Consider the following 23,144-nt stretch of genomic DNA (forward strand, 5'->3'; position numbering starts at 1 on the left):
ACATCCTGAATCAGCAATACTTGGGGGTAATTGTTACGAATGAGATTCTTGGCTCATACCTCCACCATCATTTGTGGGGGGGGTGGGACCTGGGAACCTATTTTTAAATCAAGTTCATCCCAACACAGATGTGTGAAGTAGCAGGAAGTCAAGCTTCCAGTGGATATTCAGGATATATCAGTCTCTCCCTCTTTGTTCCTGGCTTGTGTGCCTTCACAAGAGCCCTTGTAGGCACCTGATGCTCAGGGCACTGTGTCTGCTACAAGCCTTCACCTGGGAGGAGTGGACTCATTCTGGTCTTGCATCCTGACTCCTTCACTTGTAAGTGGTGTGGTCTCACTATCTAACGTCTCTGACCGCTCGTCTGTAAAAGTGAAGTGACAGTCCCGGCCTCCAGGGTTTCCATGGGGACATTTGTGAGGGACCAGGCACAAGTCCAGGCGTGGGGGGAGGCAGTCTACACTAGCTCTTCCTTCTTGTTACTGGTGGTAGCAGGAGAAGCCATAGTAACAGTGGTGGTGGTAGCGCTTCCATCCAGGGCATAATGACTTTTCAGCAAACAGTTCAAATCTCTGCCTGTCATGGAGAAGGGCCTAGTCTGTACTTGTCCTTATTTATTATTTTTAATATAAATTTATTTATTTTAATTGGACGCTAATTACAACATTGTATTAGTTTTGCCATACATCGACATGAATCTGCCACGGGTGTACACGTGTTCCCCATCCTGAACCCCCCTCCCACCTCCCTCCCCATCCCATCCCTCTGGGTCATCCCAGTGCACCAGCCCCGAGCATCCTGTATCATGCATTGAACCTGGACTGGCAATTCATTCCACATATGATAATATACATGTTTCAATGCCATTCTCCCAAATCATCGCACCTTCAGCCCTCTCCCACAGAGTCCAAAAGACTGTTCTATACATCTGTGTTTTTTTTGCTGTCTCGCATACAGGGTTATCGTTACTACCTTTCTGAATTCCATATGTATGCGTTATTATACTGTATTGGTGTTTTTCTTTCTGACTTACTTCACTCTGTATAATAGGCTCCAGTTTCATCCACCTCATTAGAACTGATTCAAATGTATTCTTTTTAATGGCTGAGTAATACTCCATTGTGTATATGTATCAGAGCTTTCTTATCCATTTGTCTGCTGATGGATATCTAGGTTGCCTCCGTGTCCTGGCTATTATAAACAGTGCTGCAATGAACATTGGGGTACATGTGTCTTTCAATTCTGGTTTGCTTAGTGTGTATGCCCAGCAGTGGGATTGCTAGGTCATATGGCAGTTCTTTTTTTTTTTTGCATGTCACATTTTATTTTATTTTATTTTTTTAATTTTAAACTCTTTAATTCTTACATGTGTTCCCAAACATGAACCCCCCTCCCACCTCCCTTCCCATAACATCTCTGTGGGTCATCCCCATGCACCAGCCCCAAGCATGCTGTATCCTGCGTCAGACATAGACTGGCGATTCAATTCTTACATGATAGTATACATGATAGAATGCCATTCTCCCAAATCATCCCACCCTCTCCCTCTCCCTCTGAGTCCAAAAGTCCGTTATACACAGCTGTGTCTTTTTTCCTGTCTTGGATACAGGGTCGTCATTGCCATCTTTCTAAATTCCATATATATGCGTTAGTATACTGTATTGGTGTTTTTCTTTCTGGCTTACTTCACTCTGTATAATAGGCTCCAGTTTCATCCACCTCATTAGAACTGATTCAAATGTATTCTTTTTAATGGCTGAGTAATACTCCATTGTGTATATGTATCAGAGCTTTCTTATCCATTTGTCTGCTGATGGATATCTAGGTTGCCTCCGTGTCCTGGCTATTATAAACAGTGCTGCAATGAACACTGGGGTACATGTGTCTTTCAGTTCTGGTTTGCTTGGTGTGTATGCCCAGCAGTGGGATTGCTAGGTCATATGGCAGTTCTATTTCCATTTTTTGAAGGAATCTCCACACTGTTCTCCATAGTGGCTGTACTGGTTTGCATTCCCACCAACAGTGTAAGAGGGGACCCTTTTCTCCACACCCTCTCCAGCAATTATTGCGTGTAGACTTTTGGATCACAGCCATTCTAACTCGCGTGAAATGGTACCTCCTTGTGGTTTTGATTTGCATTTCTCTGATAATGAGTGATGTTGAGCATCTTTTCATGTGTTTGTTAGCCATCTGTATGTCTTCTTTGGAGAAATGTCTGTTTAGTTCTTTGGCTCATTTTTTGATTGGGTCATTTATTTTTCTGGAATTCACCTGCAGGAGTTGCTTGTATATTTTTGAGATTAGTTGTTTGTCAGTTGCTTCATTTGCTATTATTGTCTTCCATTCTGAAGGCTGTCTTTTCACCTTGCTTATAGTTTCCTTTGTTGTGCAGAAGCTTTTAATTTTAATTAGGTCCCATTTGTTTATTTTTGCTTTTATTTCCAATATTCTGGGAGGTGGGTCATAGAGGATCCCACTTTGATTTATGTCGGAGAGTGTTGTGCCTATGTTCTCCTCTAGGAGTGTTATATTTTCTGGTCTTATGTTTAGATCTTTAATCCACATTGAGTTTATTTTTGTGTATGGTGTTAGAAAGTGTTCTAGTTTCATTCTTTTACAAGTGGTTGACCATTGTATAATCTTGCCTCCTTTGTCAAAGATAAGGTGTCCATAGGTGTATGGATTTATCTCTGGGCTTTCTACTTTGTTCCATTGATCTGTATTTCTGTCTTTGTGCCAGTTCCATACTGTCTTGATGACTGTGGCTTTGTAGTAGAGCCTGAAGTCAGGCAGGTTGATTCTTCCAGTTCCATTCTTCTTTCTCAAGATTGTTTTGGCTATTCGAGGTTTTTTGTATTTCCATATAAATTGTGAAATTATTTGTTCTAGCTCTGTGAAAAATACTGCTGGTAGCTTGATAGGGATTGCATTGAATCTGTAGATTGCTTTGGGTAGTATACTCATTTTCACTATATTGATTCTTCCGATCCATGAACATGGTATATTTCTCCATTTATTAGTGTCCTCTTTGATTTCTTTCATCAGTGTTTTATAGTTTTCTATATATAGGTCTTTAGTTTCTTTTCATTGCAATGGTGAATGGAATTGTTTCCTTAATTTCTTTTTCTACTTTCTCATTATTAGTGTATAGGAATGCAAGGGATTTCTGTGTGTTGATTTTATATCCTGCAACTTTACTATATTCATTGATTCACTCTGGTAATTTTCTGGTGGAGTCTTTAGGGTTTTCTATGTAGAGGATCATGTTATCTGCAAACAGTGAGAGTTTTACTTCTTTTCCAATTTGGATTCCTTTTATTTCTTTTTCTGCTCTGATTGCTGTGGCCAAAACTTCCAAAACTATGTTGAATAGTAGTGGTGAAAGTGGGCACCCTTGTCTTGTTCCTGACTTTAGGGGAAATGCTTTCAATTTTTCACCATTGAGGATAATGTTTGCTGTGTGTTTGTCATATATAGCTTTGATTATGTTGAGGTATTTTCCTTCTATTCCTGCTTCCTGGAGGGTTTTTATCATAAATGGATGTTGAATTTTGTCAAAGGCTTTCTCTGCATCTATTGAGATAATCATATGGTTTTTCTTTTTCAATTTGTTTATGTGGTGAATTACATTGATTGATTTGTGGATATTGAAGAATCCTTGCATCCCTGGGATAAAGCCCACTTGGTCATCATGTATGATCTTTTTAATGTGTTGTTAGATTCTGTTTGCTAGAATTTTGTTGAGGATTTTTGCATCTATGTTCATCAGTAATATTGGCCTGTAGTTTTCTTTTTTTGTGGCATCTTTGTCAGGTTTTGGTATTATGGTGATGGTGGCCTCATAGAATAAGTTTGGAAGTTTACCTTCCTCTGCAATTTTCTAGAAAAGTTTGAGTAGGATAGATGTTAGCTCTTCTCTAAATTTTTGGTAGAATTCAGCTGTGAAGCCGTCTGGACCTGGGCTTTTGTTTGCTGGAAGATTTCTGATCACAGTTTTAATTTCTGTGCTTGTGATGGGTCTGTTAAGATTTTCTATTTCTTCCAGGTTTAGTTTTGGAAAGTTGTAGTTTTCTAAGAATTTGTCCGTTTCTTCCAAAATTGTCCATTTTATTGCCATATAATTGCCAATAGTATCCTCTTATGATCCTTTGTATTCCTGTGTTGTCTGTTGTGATCTCTCCATTTTCATTTCTAATTTTATTGATTTAATTTTTCTCCCTTTGTTTCTTGATGAGTCTGGCTAATGGTTTGTCAATTTTATTTATCTTCTCAAAGAACCAGCTTTTGGCTTTGTTGACTTTTGCTATGTTCTCTTTTTTTTCTTTTGCATTTATTTCTGCCCTAATTTTTAAGATTTCTTTCCTTCTACTAACCCTAGGGTTCTTAATTTCTTCCTTTTCTAGTTGCTTTAGGTGTAGAGTTAGGTTATTTATTTGACTTTTTTTCTTGTTTCTTGAGGTATGTCTGTATTGCTATGAACTTTCCCCTTAGCACTGCTTTTACAGTATCCCACAGGTTTTGGGTTGTTGTGTTTTCATTTTCATTCATTTCTATGCATATTTTGATTTCTTTTTTGATTTCTTCTGTGATTTGTTGGTTATTCAGCAGCGTGTTGTTCAGCCTCCTTATGTTGGAATTTTTAATAGTTTTTCTCCTGTAATTAAGAAAATCTTACTGCATTGTGGTTAGAAAAGATGCTTGGAATGATTTCAATTTTTTTGAATTTGCCAAGGCTAGATTTATGGCCCAGGATGTGATCTATCCTGGAGAAGGTTCCGTGTGTGCTTGAGAAAAAGGTGAAATTCATTGTTTTGGGGTGAAATGTCCTATAGATATCAATTAGGTCTAACTGGTCTGTTGTATCGTTTAAAGTTTGTGTTTCCTTGTTAATTTCTGTTTAGTTGATCTATGCATAGGTGTGAATGGGGTATTAAAGTCTCCCACTATTATTGTGTTATTGTTAATTTCCCCTTTCATACTTGTTAGCATTTGTCTTACATATTGCAATGCTCCTATGTTGGGTGCATATATATTTATAATTGTTATATATTCTTCTTGGATTGCTCCTTTGATCATTATGTGGTAGCCTTCTTTGTCTCTTTTCACAGCCTTTGTTTTAATATATATTTTATCTGATATGAGTATTGCTACTCCTGCTTTCTTTTGGTCTCTATTTGTGTGAAATATCTTTTTCCAGCCCTTCACTTTCAGTCTGTATGTGTCCCTTGTTTCAAGGTGGGTCTCTTGTAAACAACATATGTAGGGGTCTTGTGTTTTCATCCATTCAGCCAGTCTTTGTCTTTTGTTTGAGGCATTCAACCCATTTACATTTAAGGTAATTATTGATTAATATGATCCCAATAAAGTAAGTTGCCATATACTTTATTGTTTGGGTTCGAGTTTATATACCCTTTCTGTGTTTCCTGTCTAGAGAAGATCCTTTAGCATTTGTTGGAGTGCTGGTTTGGTGGTGCTGAATTCTCTCAGCTTTTGCTTGTCTGTAAAACTTTTGATTTCTCCATCATATTTGAATGAGATCCTTGCTGGGTATAGTAATCTGGGCTGTAGGTTATCTTCTTTCATCACTTGAAGTATGTCTTGCCATTCCCTCCTGGCCTGAAGAGTTTCTATTGAAAGATCAGCTGTTATCCTTATGGGAATCCCCTTGTGTGTTGTTTGTTGTTTTTCACTTGCTGCTTTTAATATTTGTTCTTTGTGTTTGATCTTTGTTAATTTGATTAATAAGTGTCTTGGGGTGTTTCGCCTTGGCTTTATCCTGTTTGGGACTCTCTGGGTTTCTTGGACTTGGATGATTATTTCCTTCCCCATTTTAGGGAAGTTTTCAACTATTATCTCTTAAAGTATTTTTCTCATGGTCTGTCTTTCTGTCTTCTTCTTCTGGGAGTCCTATAATTCGAATGTTGGAGCATTTCATATTGTCCTGGAGGTCTCTGAGATTGTCCTCATTTCTTTTAATTCATTTTCCTTTTTCCCTCTCTGTTTCATTTATTTTTACCATCTGTCTTCTACTTCACTTATCCTATCTTCTGCCTCTGTTATTCTACTGTTGGTTCCCTCCAGAGTATTTTTTATCTCATTTATTGAAATTTTCATTACATATTGACTCTTTTTTATTTCTTTTAGGTCCTTGTTAAACCTTTCTTGCATCTTCTCAATCCTTGTCTCCAGGTTATTTATCTGTAACTACATTTTGTTTTTAAGATTTTGGATCATTTTCACTGTCATTATTTGGAATTCTTTATCAGGTAGATTCCCTATCTCTTCCTCTTTTGTTTGATTTGGTGGGCATTTATCCTGTTCCTTTACCTGCTGGGTATTCCTCTGTCTCTTCATCTTGTTTATATTGCTGTGTTTTTGGTGGCCTTTCTGTATTCTGGCAGTTTGTGGAGTTCTCTTTATTGTGGAGTTTCCTCGCTGTGGGTGGGGTTGAATGGGTGGTTTGTCAAGGTTTCCCGGTTTGGGAAGCTTGTGTCAATGTTCTGGTGGGTGGAGCTGGATTTCTTCTCTCTGGAGTGCAGTGAAGTGTCCAGTAATGAATTATGAGATGTCAGTGGGTTTGGTGTGACTTTGGGCAGCCTGTATATTGAAGCTCAGGGCTATGTTCCCGTGTTGCTGGAGAATTTGCATGGTATGTATTGCTCTGGAACTTGTTGGCCTTTGGGTGGTGCTTGGTTTCAGTGTAGGAATGGAGGAGTTTGATGAGCTCTTGTCGATTAATGTTCCCTGGAGTCAGGAGTTCTCTGGTGTTCTCAGGATTTGGACATAAGCGTCCTGCCTCTGGTGTTCAGTCTTATTCTTACAGTAGCCTCGAGACTTCTCCATCTATACAGCACTGATGATAAACATCTAGGTTAAAGATGAAAAGTTTCTCCACAGTGAGGGACACCCAGAGAGGTTCACAGAGTTACATGGAGAAGAGAAGAGGGAGGAGGGAGATAGAGGTGACCAGGAGGAGAAGTTCAGTTCAGTTCAGTTCAGTCACTCAGTTGTGTCTGACTCTTTGCGACCCCATGAATCGCAGCATGCCAGGCCTCCCTGTCCATCACAACTCCCGGAGTTCACTCAGGCTCACGTCCATCGAGTCCGTGATGCCATCCAGCCATCTCATCCTCGGTCGTCCCCTTCTCCTCCTGCCTCCAATCCCTCCCAGCATCAAAGTCTTTTCCAATGGCTCAACTCTTCACATGAGGTGGCCAGAGTACTGGAGTTTCAGCTTTAGCATCATTCCTTCCAAAGAAATTCCAGGGTTGATCTTCAGAATGGACTGGTTGGATCGCCTTGCAGTCCAAGGGACTCTCAAGAGTCTTCTCCAACACCACAGTTCAAAAGCATCAATTTTTGGCGCTCAGCCTTCTTCACAGTCCAACTCTCACATCCATACATGACCACTGGAAAAACCATAGCCTTGACTAGAGGGACCTTAGTCGGCAAAGTAATGTCTCTGCTTTTGAATATGCTATCTAGGTTGGTTATAACTTCTCTTCCAAGGAGTAAGTGTCTTTTAATTTCATGGCTGCAGTCACCATCTGCAGTGATTTTGGAGCCCCCCAAAATGAAGTCTGACACTGTTTCCGCTGTTTCCCCATCTGTTTCCCATGGAGTGATGGGACCAGATGCCATGATCTTCATTTTCTGAATGTTGAGCTTTAAGCCAACTTTATCACTCTCCTCTTTCACTTTCATCAAGAGGCTTTTTAGTTCCTCTTCACTCTCTGCCATAAGGGTGGTGTCAACTGCATATCTGATGTTATTGATATTTCTCCCGGCAATCTTGATTCCAGCTTGTGTTTCTTCCAGTCCAGCGTTTCTCATGATGTACTCTGCGTATAAGTAAATAAGCAGGGTGACAATATACAGCCTTGACGTACTCCTTTTCCTATTTGGAACCAGTCTGTTGTTCCATGTCCAGTTCTAACGGTTGCTTCCTGGCTTGCATACAGATTTCTCAAGAGGGGGGCATCAAAAGATGAGAAAGCTAGCCAGTAATCACTTCCTTATGTGTGCTCTACAGTCTGGACCACTCAGAGATGTTCACGGAGTTACACAGAGAAGAGAAGAGGGAGGAAGGAGACAGAGGTGGTCAGGAGGAGAAAAGGGGGGAATCAAAAGGTGAGGGACAGATCCAGCCAGTAATCACTTCCCTAAGTGTTCTCCACCCTCTGGAACACACAAAGAGATTCACAGAGTTGGGTAGAGAAGAGAAGGGGGAGGGAGGAGATGGAGATGAGCTGGTGGAGAAAAAGGGGAGTCCAAAGGGAGTGAGAGCAATCAAGCCAGTAATCTCTCTCCCAAGTGAAAATAGGTACTGAAGATTGGGTTCTTAAAGGTACAAAGTTGATAACAAATAGCTGTGAAAAGAAAAGAGGCGAAAAGCAAAGGAGAAAAGGAAAGATATAAGCATCTGAATGCAGAGTTCCAATGAATAGCAAGAAGAGATAAGAAAGTCTTCTTTAGCGATCAATGCAAAGAAATAGAGGAAAACAACAGAATGGGAAAGACTAGAAATCTCTTCAAGAAAATTAGAGATACCAAGGGAAAATTTCATGCAAAGATGGGCTCGATAAAGGACAGAAATGGTATGGACCTAACAGAAGCAGAACATATTAAGAAGAAGTGGCAAGAATACACGGAAAAACTGTACAAAAAAGATCTTCATGACCCAGATAATCATGATGATGTGATCAATAACCTAGAGCCAGACATCTTGGAATGTGAAGTCAAGTGGGCCTTAGAAAGCATCACTACAAACAAAGCTAGTGGAGGTGATGGAATTCCAATTGAGCTATTTCAAATCCTAAAAGATGATGCTGTGAATGTGCTACACTCAGTATGCCAGCAAATTTGGAAAACTCAGCAGTGGCCACAGGACTGGAAAAGGTCAGTTTTCATTCCAATCCCAAAGAAAGGCAATGCTAAAGAATGCTCAAGCTACTGCACAATTGCACTCATCTCACATGCTAGTAAAGCAATGCTCAAAATTCTCCAAGCCAGGCTTCAGCAATACATGAACTGTGAACTTCCAGATGTTCAAGCTGGTTTTAGCAAAGGCAGAGGAACCAGAGATCAAATTGCCAACATCTGCTGGATATTGGAGAAAGCAAGAGAGTTCCAGAAAAACATCTATTTCTGCTTTCTTGACTATGCCAAAGCCTTTGACTGTGTGGATCACAATAAACTTTGGAAAATTCTGAAAGAGATGGGAATACCAGACCACCTGACCTGCCTCTTGAGAAATCTGTATGCAGGTCAGGAAGCAACAGTTAGAACTGGACATGGAACAACAGACTGTTTCCAAATAGTACATCAAGGCTGTATATTTTCACCCTGCTTATTTAACTTCTATGCAGAGTACATCATGAGAAATGGTGGACTGGAAGAAACACAAGCTGGAATCAAGATTGCCGGGAGAAATATCAATAACCTCAGATATGCAGATGACACCACCTTAATGGCAGAAAGTGAAGAGAAGCTAAAAAGCCTCTTGATGAAAGTGAAAGAGGAGAGTGAAAAAGTTGGCTTAAACCTCAACATTCAGAAAATGAAGATCATGGCATCTGGTCCCATCACTTCATGGGAAATAGATGGGGAAACAGTGTAAACAGTGTCAGACTTCATTTTTGGGGGGCTCCAAAATCACTGCAGATGGTGATTGCAGCCATGAAATTAAAAGATGCTTACTCCTTGGAAGAAAAGTTATGATCAACCTAGATAGTATATTCAAAAGCAGAGACATTACTTTGCCAACTAAGGTCTGTCTAGTCAAGGCTATGGTTTTTCCAGTGGTCATGTATGGATGTGAGAGTTGGACTGTGAAGAAGGCTGAGCGCCAAAGAATTGATGCTTTTGAACTGTGGTGTTGGAGAAGACTCTTGAGAGTCCCTTGGACTACAAGGAGATCCAACCAATCCATTCTGAAAGAGATCAACCCTGGGATTTCTTTGGAAGGAATGATGCTGAAGCTGAAGCTCCAGTACTCTGGCCACCTCATGGGAAGAGTTGAGTCATTGTAAAAGACTTTGATGCTGGGAGGGATTGGGGGCAGGAGGAGAAGGGGATGACCGAGGATGAGATGGCTGTATGGCATCATGGACTTTTTGGACGTGAGTCTGAGTGAACTCCAGGAGATGATGATGGACAGGGAGGCCTGGCGTGCCACGATTCATGGGGTTGCAAAGAGTCGGACACAACTGAGCAACTGAACTGAACTGAACTGAACCAAAAAACAGAGATTAAAAATCTAGCGTAGAGGTTTGATTCTCAAAAATACAATATTAAAGAAAAAAACAAAGTCACAAAATTTATAAAAAAAAAATATATGAAGTTTGCTTTAAGAAATAGGGTCTTTTTTTGCAAAGTAATAATAAGTTATAAAAATGAAAATTAAAGGAGTAATAGAGGACTTAAAAATTAAAAAAATTTTTTTTACTTTAAAAAATGATAATAGTAAAAATATATCTAGAACTTTCTCTGGTGGTGTTGTGGACAATGTCGGGTCAGTTCATTTTCAGATAGTTTCTTGATCAGCTTATATTTATCAAGGTCTATAGGCCCCTTCCTATGTAGTCGGTGCTAACTACAGGGTTTTAAATCTATTGCACCTGTCATTTTCAAGGTGGTTCCCTCAGTTTTAGCTTCTTCTGTTTGCTGGTCTCTTCAGTGTCTAATTTCCGCCCTGACACAAGGGGACGGTGGTGGTCACTTTTTTAGGCTCACTTGTTCTGTCGTGCTGTGGGGAGGGAGGGACGCCACAAACAAAAAACAATGGCGTGTGCTCGCAGTGTCTCGGCCGCACTGCGTTTGCCCCCGCTCATGGTGTTTGCGCTTTCCCTGTCTACACTGCTTAGGCTCCAGGTTGCTCTGCGAGGGACTGTCTGAGGCTGGCCCTGGGTTGTATGCACTTCCCAGGTCTAAGCCGCTCAGGTTCAGGTACTCGGGTAGTCCTCAGAGGTGCAGACTCAGTTGGGCCTGAGTTCTGTGCTCTTCCCGAGTCCGAGCAGCTCAGGTGACCAGGTGCTTGCCTAATGTGGTCACTGCGACTTATTGCCTCCACCGTCCCTGCTGCTCGTTTTTCTGGGTGTACAACTGGCGCGCCTTCTCAGGTGTGTCTCTTCTGGGGAGCTGATCTCTGGCTGCGACCCTCCCAGCGGAGGTCGCCTGTCCAGAATCCCAAGAAGTCTTGGTTAGCCATGAAGCCTGCTTGCAGTTTGGTAGATGATGCCTCTCTGGGGCCGCGATTGCCCTCTTCCGGCTTTGGCTGCCCTCACCTGCCTGTCTCCGGGGGTTGATGGGCGGGTCCGCAGCCGGCTAGCTCTGCTCAGTCCTTTGTTCTGTGAGCGGGTCTGGCTGTGTCTTAGGTTAGGGCTTTTTGCGGGGTAGCTATCCAACAGTCTGGTTTGCTATCTCAAGTTAGGTCCCTCAGATTGCCCTCAAGGCATTCAGGCCCAGTCCTTACTCTAAGCAATGCAGCCCTGCCTCCCTGCCCAGCCCCCGCCTGCTAGTGGCGGATGCGGGCGTTTTTGCTGCTTCTCTGCTGGGAGTTACTGTTGGGCGCGTAATCTGTGGGTTTTAATTATTTATTTTTCTTCCCCGTTATGTTGCCCTCTGAGGTTCCAAGGCTCGCCACAGACTCGCCAGTGAGAGTGTTTCCTGGTGTTTGGAAACTTCTGTCTTTTTTAAGACTCCCTTCCTGGGACGGAGCTCCATCCCTACCTCTTTTGTCTCTCTTTTTATCTTTTATATTTTTTCCTACCTCCTTTTGAAGACAGTGGGCTGCTTTTCTGGGTGCCTGATGTCCTCTGCCAGCATTCATAAGTTGTTTTGTGGACTTTACTCAGCATTCAAATGTTCTTTTGATGAATTTGTGGGGGAGAAAGTGGTCTCCCTGTCCTATTCCTCTGCCGTCTTAGGACTGCTCCCCCTCTATTTGTCTTTAAAGATACATATATAAAACTTCACCTGTTACTTTCTGGAAGTAAACTAAAATAATATATTGCCAACAATGTACAGAGAAGTAGAGGGAGCTACTTTTTTGTGTGTGTGAAGTAGAGTAAAATGTTATTGAACTAAAGCAATTGCACAAAAGTCTTTTTCCTTTCCAACGGCTGAGAGAGTATATGGTCTTTTCATCTGTTATCACAGACCATCTGTTTCTGTGCCTCCCTGTTTGGAGATTTGTCCCCTGGGGGACCTCAGACTGCAGAGTTTCCTGTGTATAAAGCAACTGCCCGTAAGCAAGCCCAAGGACTGGAAGTGAGGGTCATGGCCTGACTAAGTGGACAGGAAGAGCCTGGAAATTGAAATCCAGGCTGGAGCACGTTTCTGGCTCTTCCCTAACTTGTTAACTTAGCCACAGTGTTGTGTCAGTTTTCTGGTCTTTGTCATACTTGCTCCATTTGTTTTTCAGTTGCTCAGTCATGTCCGATTCTTTGTGACCCCTTGGGTTATAGCACACCAGGCTTCCCTGTCCTTCAGTCTCTCCTGGAGTTTGCTCACATTCATGTCTGTTGAGTCAATGATGCCATCCAACCATCTCATCCTGTTGTTCCTGCCCTCAGTCTTTCCCAGTATCTTTTCCAATGAGACCACTCTTCGCATCAGGTGGCCAAAGTATTAGAACTTCAGCTTCAGCATCAGTCCTTCCAATGAATGTTCAGGGTTGATTTCCTTTAGGATTGACTGGTGTAATCTTCTTGGTGCCCAGGGGACTCTGAAGAGTCTTCTCCAGCACCACAGTTCAAAAGCATGAATTCTTCAGTGTTCAGCCTTCTTTATGGTCCAACTCTCACATCCATACATACATACATGACTACTGAACATGACTGTTTTCTCCTTGTCCCATGATAGTTCATGGCCTCTGTGTGCTGGCAGCTCCCATGAGCCTTGTGAGGGCAGGGTCAGAGTCTCCCAGCTCTGTGCCCAGCACCATGCCTGAGCCAACATGGGCCCCAGAAGGGTGGAGGAAAGGTTGAGTCCGTTGAGGTCAGCATCTGCTAAAACCATGGGCTTTTTATTCCTGAGAAATTGTTCAGAGTGGAATCTCCCACTTTTTTTTTTTTTAATCTTAATGTCAGATACTTTATAGATGTGCTTATGTGATAGATAATACACTCGGTGGCCAAGTCGGAGGCAGGTTTGATATTTTCCACCGCTGGTTTCAGACTTGAGAATAGCCCATTTGCTTCAGGGGCCAAGGCATAGGCCAGGGCAGGGTTCACTCATCGCTGTGAGCTGGGCTGGGAGCTTCACTCCCAGAGCTGCCCCCATAGCCCCTGCCCCCTGTTCCCGCACCTCATTGCCACTGCTCCCCTTCTTTCAAAGAGCCCTGCGGTGCTTTGAAGGCATCTCCATCAGAGCAAACAAACTCCGGGGACTGGGCTCTCGTGCCGTCATTACGGTGTGGAGCTCTCGCTCTTCTCAGCGAGGAACTCTTTTAACCACTCTTCTTTTCAAGTTTCCTGTGTCAGTTTGGGTTTTCATCTCTGGCTGGGAACTGAGGTTTTTGAAAAAGAAATAAATGAGTCCTTAGAGTGCACCCTTCTCCCAGCACCCTTTCCCACTGCCTGTGTCCTTCCGACAATCTTCAAAGGCATCAAGAAATGAGGGGCCCTGATAAGCTCTAAGATAAATTGCTTTCAGACTATCAGAGATTAAAAGGAAAAATCAAATAGCGAGGGCTCAGGAGAGATCACTGTAAACTCCTTCAAAGCCCTTCTGAATGCCTCCATCAGCTCTGATGATGCCCAAGCATCAGTGGGTGGTGACAGCCCCCTGCAGAATGTGTGCGGCATGTGCCCAGGGTGTCTTTCAGAAGGGCACGTGAGCATGAGTTCGTCTGCAAGCGCTAAGAGTGATGGCATGACCTAGAAGGTCAAGGGCACTAGGGGGGGCAGTGACAAGCCTGGACCCTGTGATGTAGCCTGGGTGGAAGTCCATGGCATTAGCTGAGCAGAAAGCTAGGACTGTTTGATGGGAGCTGCCTGGACCCCTTAGGCATCTGGGCATGGCAGGCCTTGCTTGGAACCCAGATGCTTGGTGGGAAGTGCGTCCAGACTGGTTGTTCAGAAGGTCTTCCATTTCATTTTTTGTTTTTGAATATCAAGTTCACGTTTCTTGGGCTTCCCAGGTGGCACCTACCAATGCAGGAAACGCAGGTTCAATCCTGGGTTTGGGAAGATTGCCTGGCAACCCACTCCAGTATTCTAGCCTGGGAAATTACGTGGACAGAGGAGCCTGGCGGGCTACAGTCCATGGGGTTGCAAAGAGTCAGACACGACTGAGCGACTCAGCAAGAGAACAGCACGCTTTTCTTAAGTGTGCTTCAGGAACCCCAACCTCAGGAGACACTCTGCAGTAGTAGCAATACACAAAGGAATTTAGAGGAATGGTTACTCAGAGGCCCCTTTGGGGATTCCCAGTGTGCCTTAGCCCATAAGAAGGTCTGTTAGCTGAGTCTGAGTTGCATTACCAGCAAAACTAAAACCACAGCAACAAAGTCATTCAGATTTACTGGGCTCTCATTTTTACAGGCTAAGCTCTGTTCTCAGCACATAGTGTGTGTTTTCTTTTGATAAACCTTTTTAGAGCAATTTTAAATGCGTTGCAAAGCTAAACAGAAAGTAACAGAGATTTCCCCATATACCCCCTGTCCCCCCACACGCACAGCTCCCCTCCTCTTGACATCCTGTATCTTAGCGCTGCTTTTACTACAGTTGATGAGCCTTCATTGACACATGGAGTAACGCCCAGAGTCCACAGTTTATGTTAAGGCCCGGTCTGGGTGCTGCACATTTTTGGGGCTTGGACAAATGTGGAATGATGCGTATACCTCATGAGAGTATCATGCAGAGAAGTTTCACGCCCCTAAAACTCCTCCTTGCTCCTCCTGCTCATCCTTCTCTCCCTCTGTCCCCTGGCTACCATGGATCCCTTTACTGTCTCTATCATTCTACCATTTTCAAAATGTCTTCTAGTTAGAATCGTATAATATGTAGCCTTTTCTCATTGGCCTTTTTTTTTTTTTTTCTCATAGGTATGCATTTACGTTTCTTATACATCTTTTCAAGGCTTGATAGCTCATTTTTTTTTTTTTAGAGCTGAATAACAGTCCGTTGTTGAGATATACCACCTTTTGTCCATTCACATACCGAAGAACATCTCGGTTGCATCTAAGTTTTGGTGGTTATGATAAAGCTGCTTCATCCTTGTGTAGGTTTTTGTGTGGACGTGAGTTTTCAGCCCATTAGGGTAAAAAGCAAGGAGTGCAATTGTTGAATCTTATGGTAAGAGTGTTTTAGTTTTGAGGGAAACTGCCAAACTGTCTTCCAGAATGGCTGTATCATTTTGCATTCCCATCCGGAACTAATGAGAGTTCCCACGGCTCCGCATCCTCTGGCGCTTGGTGTTATCAGGTTGTAGATTTGGACCATTCTGTTGGTGTGTGATGGCGTCTTGTTTTGAGTTGAATTTCTCTGATGATGCATGATATGGAACGTCTTTGCACATGCTTACTCGGCATTTGTATATCCTCTCTGGTGGGGTGTCTGTGGAAGTCTTTGGCCTGTTTTACCAGATGTGTCCTTTGAAACTATTTTCTCTCAGTCTGTGGCTCATTCTTTCATTCTCTGGACAGTGTCTTTCCCTGTCTATCGATTCTTTTTTCTTTTTTCATGGGTAACGCCTTCAGTGTTGGATCTGAGGTCATTGCCATACTCCAGGCCATCCAGGGTTTCTTCTGTGTCTTCTAGGAGTTTTATAGTTTCACATTTTGCTTCTAGATCTCTGATCCAATGTGAGTTAGTATTTGTGAAAAGGTGTCAAGTTTTTGTCCAGGTTCACTTTCTTCTTTTTGCACATGGCTATCCAGTTTCAGCATCATGCTGAGATAACTGTCTTTGATCCACTGTGTAGCATTTGCTTGTGTGTCAAAGATCAATTGACTGTATTTAAGAGAGTTTATTTCTGGACTCTGTTCTGTACCATTTGATCTATTTGACTTTTATTTCACCAGTATCACATGCTCTTCATCACTGCAGCTGTATAGTCTGTTTGGAAGTTGAATAATGTCAGTCCTCCAACTTTGTTCTTCTCCTCTAGCATTTTGTGTAGGCTTCTGGGTCTTTTGCATCGCCTTATAAACTTCATAATCAGTTTATCAACACCCACAAAATAACTTGCTGAGATTTTGACTGAAATTACATTGAATCTACCCATCAGGTTGGGAAGAACTGTTGTCCAGACAACACTGAATCTTCCTATCCTTGAACATGGAATAGCTCTCCATTTATTTAGTGCTTTGATTCCTTTCATCGGTTTTAAAGTTTTCCTCATATAGATCTTGTACATATTTTGTTAGATTTATTTATACCTATTCTTCATAAATAATGGATTTATTTGTCCCATTTCGTCTTTTGTGTGCTAATGTAAATAGTTCTGTGTTTTTAATTTCGAATTTCACTTGTTAGTTGCTAGCATATAGAAAAGCAACTGACTTGTATATTAGACTTATACCTATAATTTGCCGTAACTGCTTATTAGCTCCAGGAGTATCTTTGTCTGTTCTTTCAGAATTTCTTCTTAGGTGATCATGTCATCTGCAGACAAAGACGACTTTAATTTCTTCTTTCTCAATCTCCGTATCTTTTATTTCCTTTTCTTGTCTTACTGCATTAGCTAAGACTTCAGGTATGATGTTAAAAAGCAGTGCTGGGAGGGGACATCCTTGCCCTGTTTCTAATCTTAGTGGGAAAGTTTCTGGTTTCTCACCATTAAGTGTAATGATAGCTATAATAGGTTGTTTGTGGATTTTCTTTATTGATTTGAGGAAGTTCCTCCCTATTCCTGGCTTATTGAAATTGCTTATCATGAATAGGTATTTGATTTTGCCAAATTAATTTTCTGCCTCTATTGATGTTATCATGTGACTTTTATTTCTTAACCTGTTGATGTGATGGATTATATTAATTAATTTTAGAATGTTGAATCAAATGAGATAAATCTCACTTGGTTGTGATTTATAGTTCTTTTAAAAACATTTTGGGTTTTATGTGCTAATATTTTGTTGAGGATATTTGCATCTGTGTTCTTGAGAGATACTGGTTTGTCATTTTCTTTTCTTGGGCTGGGCTTGGGTATTTTCTTTGTCCCATGAAGACATGGCATTCTTCCTCTTGCAGGTCTCTGTCCAAATTTCCCCTTCTCCTCAAAACACCAGTCATATTGGATGAGGGCCTGCAATCTCATCTTCACTAATAACATCTGTAGTGACCACATTTCCAAATAAGGTCACATTGAGATACTGCGGGTTAGGAGTTCAACATGTGAATTTGTAGGGGACAAAATTTAACCCATAACATCCACTCTCTGAAAAGTTTTCATGTGAAATGGCATTAAAGTGACCATTAAAGTGAGAGGAAATGTGGATGAGCTATACAGCATGATCATTCACCAAAGCTTCTCCCTAACTGAGGATGTGGCACCGCAGGCAGGTGGGTTGGTGACAGTGCAGAGTGAATGCCTTCCCTGCAGCCTGGATGGGACATGGCCTGGGAGTGGTCAGGGCCTGGGGTGGGCACCCGTACGCTCGAGTTCCAATGCCAGCTCTTCCTCAGAGTCCTGGGGCTCGTCGCCCTTGGCCTTGGTTTCTTAATCTGTAACAAGTAATAATGCCTGTCCTTCAAGAGTGGTTGTGAGTCTCAATAAAATAACTCACCTGCACAAGTATCTTGAGCACTGGAGGGCGAAATGCACTTTGGGTCTTGGAGATCGTTGTACAGCGTGGTGTCTGTAACCGACAGTATGTATTGTACATCTAAAATCTGCTAGAGGGCAGGTCTTATACTAAGTGTTCTTATCGCATACATAATAATGTTGATAAAGGAGGGAACTTTGGGAGATGGAAATGTTAACAACCTTGATGGTCTTAGACCCTGAGGCTGAGCTCTGCTCTCCACTGGCCCAGCCACATCCACAGGACTGTTGTTTCTAAGGCCAGTCCCTCCCTCCTGAAAGGGAGACAAGGCCACTGCCCTGCTACCCTCGAGTCCCTGGGCCGTGCAGGGCCAGCCGTGGGTGCTGGGAAAGGTGTCCGTGTGTCTCGCTTTGGTGGTGGTGATGGTATTTTTCCACAGACCCTGAGTTTAAATGAGACAGTCCATTGATTATGCTCTCTTTCTGTTAAGGACAAAAGGAGTTATTCTTGTCCTGTGTGTGAAAAGTCTTTTTCAGAAGATCGATTGATAAAGTCCCATATCAAGACCAACCATCCCGGTAAGGTTATGCATCTCGGAGCGGGAGACCGATTTTGAAAATGCTTATGTTTATTTTAAGATACAGCGTTGTGTAGCAGCTACGTTAAATGAAACTAAAAGAGGGATGAATATATGAGTCAATTCAAGGGGAGGAGTTATCTTTACTTGAAACTCAGGTGTTTATATAACGATTTGCTTTATTTTATCATTTTTTCTAGTCTTCAAAGGCATCTGGCCCCAGTCTTGTGGCTCTCCTCCCCTTTTTAAAACTGTGCTGCCTTCCCAGGTGGTGCTAGTGGTAAAGAACCTGCCTGCCAATGCAGGAGACTTAAGAGACATAGGAGATATTCGATCCCTGGGTCAGGAAGATCCCCTGGAGAAGGAAATGGCAACCCACTCCAGTATTCTTGCCTGGAGAATCCTATGGACATAGGAGCCTGGCGGGCCGCAGTCCATCAGTTTGCAAAAATGTCAGACACGAATGAGCGACTCAACAACCATTGACACAAGACTTTCTTCTTTGCAGTTGGGTTGTTTGAATGGAGTTGTCATGTCGCCTGAGTTCCTTGTGTTCCTCAGGGCACCCCCACCCCAGGACGCTGATTCACTGGGGAAGCCCAGTCTTTTCCCCGTATTTCCCATATTCTGCTTTTGTCTGACTGTTGCCTTGTCATACTGCTCTCCATCGCTCACATTTTGTGTTAACAGGAGTCTAGGTCTGAGAGACTCGCTTTGAAGAAAAAAGAGCTTTTTAGGCCAAAGTTCTCTCCCATGACCTCACAAGGCACAACTTAACTTGCTGCCTCAGAGCTGCCAGCATTGACTAGGGTGGGGGGCATCCAGGCTCTGTCACGAGGCCTCTCACTGGAACCATGGTTCTTTGGCCGCTTCTGGTTGTCATCTGCTTTTCTTCTAGAGGTTTCCATGAGCACCATCTCCGAGGTTCTCGGGAGGAGGGTCCAGCTGAAAGGGCTCATTGGCAAGAGAGCCATGAAGTGCCCATACTGTGATTTCTATTTCATGAAGAATGGCTCAGACCTTCAGCGTCACATCTGGGCTCATGAAGGTGCGTGTCTCTCTGTCAGAATGGAGCTCGTGTGTGGTTTTAGAGCTGCCTTTGAGAGTTCTTGGGGCTTCCCTGGTGGCTCAGTTGGTAAAGAATCCACCTGCAATGTGGAAAACCCGGGTTCGATCCTTGGGTTGGGAGGATTCCCTGGGAGAAGGAAATGGTAATCCACTCCAATATTCTTGCCTGGGAAATCTCATGGACAGAGGAGCCTGGTGGGCTACAGTCCCATGGGGTCACAAAGAGTCAGACACCGTTGAGTAGTGACTAACACTTTCACTTGGGGTTCTTTAGGAAGAAGCCATGTCCACACCCCCTGCAGCTAGAGTTCTCTTTACCTACTGCAAAAATGTGTCTGTCAGGCAGCTGAGACCAGTGGTTTCAGCTGTGCATGACTCAGTTGGAGTGAGCAGAGATGTGCAGTCTTCATGGCCTGCTAGAAGCTGTAGTTGAGCAAGTCACCACGATTCCTGTGCGGAAAGTGAGCTTCAGGAGAGCAGGGACCAACGCACCAGCCTGGTCGTGGCGGTAACCCCGTTGGTTGCCCCGGTGGACCTGCGTGTGGGAGCGTTGAGGAGGTTCTGGGGTGCTGGACGAAGGAATGCCCCAAGGACAGCAGATCCTCCGATTCTGGCGGCAGCGGGCGAGACCTGGGTGGGGACCAAGCAGGGGAGGAGGGAGGCAGCCCCTGCCTCAGGGCGCTCACCTGTGCAGGGAGGCGTGGGCCGCATGCAGGCACTCGGGGCAGCTGATGGTCGGGGTGCCATCAGAGACAGTGGGGCTGTGCTTCTCCCCCTGGGAGGGCACGTAGCCTTCCTAGCGAAGAGGCTCGGAGCCCTGAGGCTGGGGCCGGCCTTCCTGTGAGTTGGGAACCCACAGTGCTGCAGTCAGGAAAGCAGGACAGCTCCCCAGAGGGACGGATGAAGTATTTTCTACAATCTGTGATCAAATGAACGGTTCAGTAAAGAGAGCAGGAACTGATGGACATAGCAGAAGGAGCTGAGACCAAAGCCAAGGTTGGGAGATACTTTCTCGTGGGCCCTGGTGGATAGTTGGGGAACGGAGGAGGACTAGCCCAATGGTAAGGATGCCTCGGCAGTGGAGCCATCAGCCCTGCAGCAGCGATGAGCATCGTAAAGCTCCGCTTACCTTATGAGCTGAAACACGCTCTCACGTGTGGTCCTGTGCGCCCGGGCCTGGTGACTTTTGCCAAGGCCCTTGGTAACTCAGTTCAGTGGAATGAACAGCCGCTGCTTCCTGTGCTCAGCGTCTGTGCCCTTGGAGATCCCAGACCGTGGGGAGGGGCCGTAAGGGACACACTGTCAAGTGCGGTGGACGGTGCAGCAGTCATGAGAGGGGATTCGGTGGCACTGATTAGGAGTCCAGGAGGAATTCTGCTGCAGGCCGAGGTGGAAGGGCATCATGGTTGGAAGGAATAGCTTGGGTCAGAGAGAGGCCTGGGGGAGCATGCGCTGTAGGCACTGCTTTTTTCACAGTGGACAAGGGGATGTGTGTGTGTGGACATGTATGCGTATACCTTCCTTCAGATGCATATATACGTATACATCCGTTTCTCTCTCTGTTTTTTCTCCTCCGACAGGTGTGAAGCCCTTCAAGTGTTCCTTGTGTGAGTACGCGACTCGTAGCAAGAGCAACCTCAAGGCTCACATGAATCGTCACAGCACTGAGAAGACCCACCTGTGTGACATGTGTGGCAAGAAGTTCAAGTCCAAAGGGACGCTGAAAAGCCACAAGCTCCTTCACACCGCCGACGGTGAGTGAGTGACTCCACAGCAAGCTTTTTCCCCTAGGACTGTGGTTTGAGGCGGACCTTCCAAGTCTGGCCTACGCTGTGGTTGTGTGTAGAGCAGGGAGGAGCCAGGGTCTGGAATTTCTCTTCTGAAGGAGGGCAGAGTGACCTCGCCTGCTTCCTCAGTGCCCCAGGCTCTGTGCTGACCCCACCTGTGCTTGCTGGACACTTGCTGCACGTGTGTGTGTGTGTGTGTGTGTTTGTGTGTAAGCACGTGCATGCATGTGTGGGGGGTGGGCGTGGAGGGGACTCTGCCCCAGGGAATAAGGCATCCTCAGGAGACCTTGATCTGCAAGTTTCAGTCCTGTTCAACCCTCCCTCCCCGCCCGAGCCTGATGACCTTGAGGAGCAGCCGGGACTCCACCTGGTATGTGTCCCAGTCAGCAGGAAAGTCATCCGGCAAGGAGCCAGAGAGACAGAGAAAGGCAGAATTGCACAGTTGTTTTAGGAAGACAGGCAGCTATACGGTAAAAGAGCTATCACATTTAAAGTTCTCCTTTAAACCACAATCATATGAGGGTCTTCTCAATATTCCATGTAATGAGATGAATAAACTGTACCAACGAAATGTTATTTTAGCGCAATTACGTACAAAAATCGGAATCTGCCGTAAAAAGTGAAGTGGTTTCAACGGAGATTTTTTACTTCAGTGCACAGAGGAGGATCCTGCCGGTCTGTCCTGCCTTTAATTTGAGGTGGTTCTGGGGATCTGTCGTGTGTGCTGCCAGTGAGCCCAAAGGGCTCGGGGAGAAGCTGAGTGCTTAGCCCAAGATCCGTCGGGACTTAGGATCAGGTTTGCCTCGGGCTGGACCAAAGCCAGAGCCCTGCTGTTCATTCAGACTCAAGCAGTGTGCTGTAAATTAATAAATCTGTAATCAAAATAATTAAAAATACAGTGACAGTAAAGCCATCGTATCCTGAGTAATGGAAGCATTAAGTCATGTAATTATTCATGAATTCTCACACCTCCGCCAGCAATAAGCCTCTTTGATGTTTCTTGACAGGGTAAGCATATTATTCCCTGAAGTCCCCAGTGATGCCCCAGTTATGAGATGCAGCTGCCCCCAGAGCCAGGGAGGTCTGGCGTGTCCCTGGGCCACTGGGCTGGGGTCTGGAGGGTCGAGAGGGGCACCGTGGCCTCCGCCTGGCCCCAAGATCCAGGCTTGGCACTGAAGGGCGTTGAGACGATGGCACTCACATCTGATCGGGCACCACGGACAGGCTGTCGGGGCCTTGGGAGGATGGGATCAGCGTGAGCAGCCATGTCCCAGCCAGCATCCTCGGGACACTCAGCCCGTCCCTCCTGTCTCCCCACCCACTTCCCCGAGTTCGTCGGCAAGGAGGGGAACTCAGATGGACAGAGATGTTTTTCTCATTTAGTTGTTTCTTTGGGTAAGCTAGGAAGCCTCATGAGCTGTTTGGCAACTTCTGAAACAGGCTTTGAATCCTCGGGGAAGTGTGCTCATATAGGGCCTGGCTACCTTGATGAGGCTCCCAGCCTGTAGCCATAGGGTTCCCGCTTTACTCAGAGCCACGTGTGGCTTTAGAGCTGGCCTGAAATGAGCCGGCTTTCAGTGCAGTTGTTGTAGCAGTGATAATTCCATAGGTTGCGCCACAGAGAAGCTACGTTAGAGCAGACAGAGCTGGAGAGGCGTCAGTCTTGCCCGCTCCCACCTGGTACAGTGACCTGGGTCCGCCGACCTCTCTGCACCTCGGTTTCCTCCTAGGGAAGTGGGGATGGTTGTGCCTCCCTGTCTACTGGGTGTGAGGGTGAGCTGCAGGCGATGCCCCGCTCCTCACCCAGGCCTTCTTGGGGCCCCCAACTCAGTCTCCTTCCTGGTGCCTCCTCAGCCCCAGTCTTCACACCGAGGACTCTTCTGTCCACAGCTGCCCCCTCAGCGGTCCTGTCTGCTGCATGGCCTTACACACAATTTTTAAAAATTATTTTTCGCTGTGCTGGGTCTGTTTCTGTTCAAGCACTTTCTCTAATTGTACCGAGTGG

General features: G+C 44.5%; 1 protein-coding gene across 1 annotated transcript in view; it reads left to right on the top strand.

The window, feature by feature from the left end:
• Positions 1–23,144, top strand: part of ZFAT (zinc finger and AT-hook domain containing) — a 155,933-nt gene that overhangs the window by 68,509 nt on the left and 64,280 nt on the right. Inside the window, exons 8-10 of the mRNA XM_068983678.1 lie at positions 18,198–18,285; positions 19,183–19,332; positions 20,933–21,106. Coding sequence (XP_068839779.1) covers positions 18,198–18,285; positions 19,183–19,332; positions 20,933–21,106 — 412 coding nt within the window. The remainder of the gene's footprint in view (positions 1–18,197; positions 18,286–19,182; positions 19,333–20,932; positions 21,107–23,144) is intronic.

Source organism: Capricornis sumatraensis, chromosome 11 (assembly GCF_032405125.1).
Source record: "Capricornis sumatraensis isolate serow.1 chromosome 11, serow.2, whole genome shotgun sequence".
Lineage (NCBI taxonomy): Eukaryota > Metazoa > Chordata > Mammalia > Artiodactyla > Bovidae > Capricornis > Capricornis sumatraensis.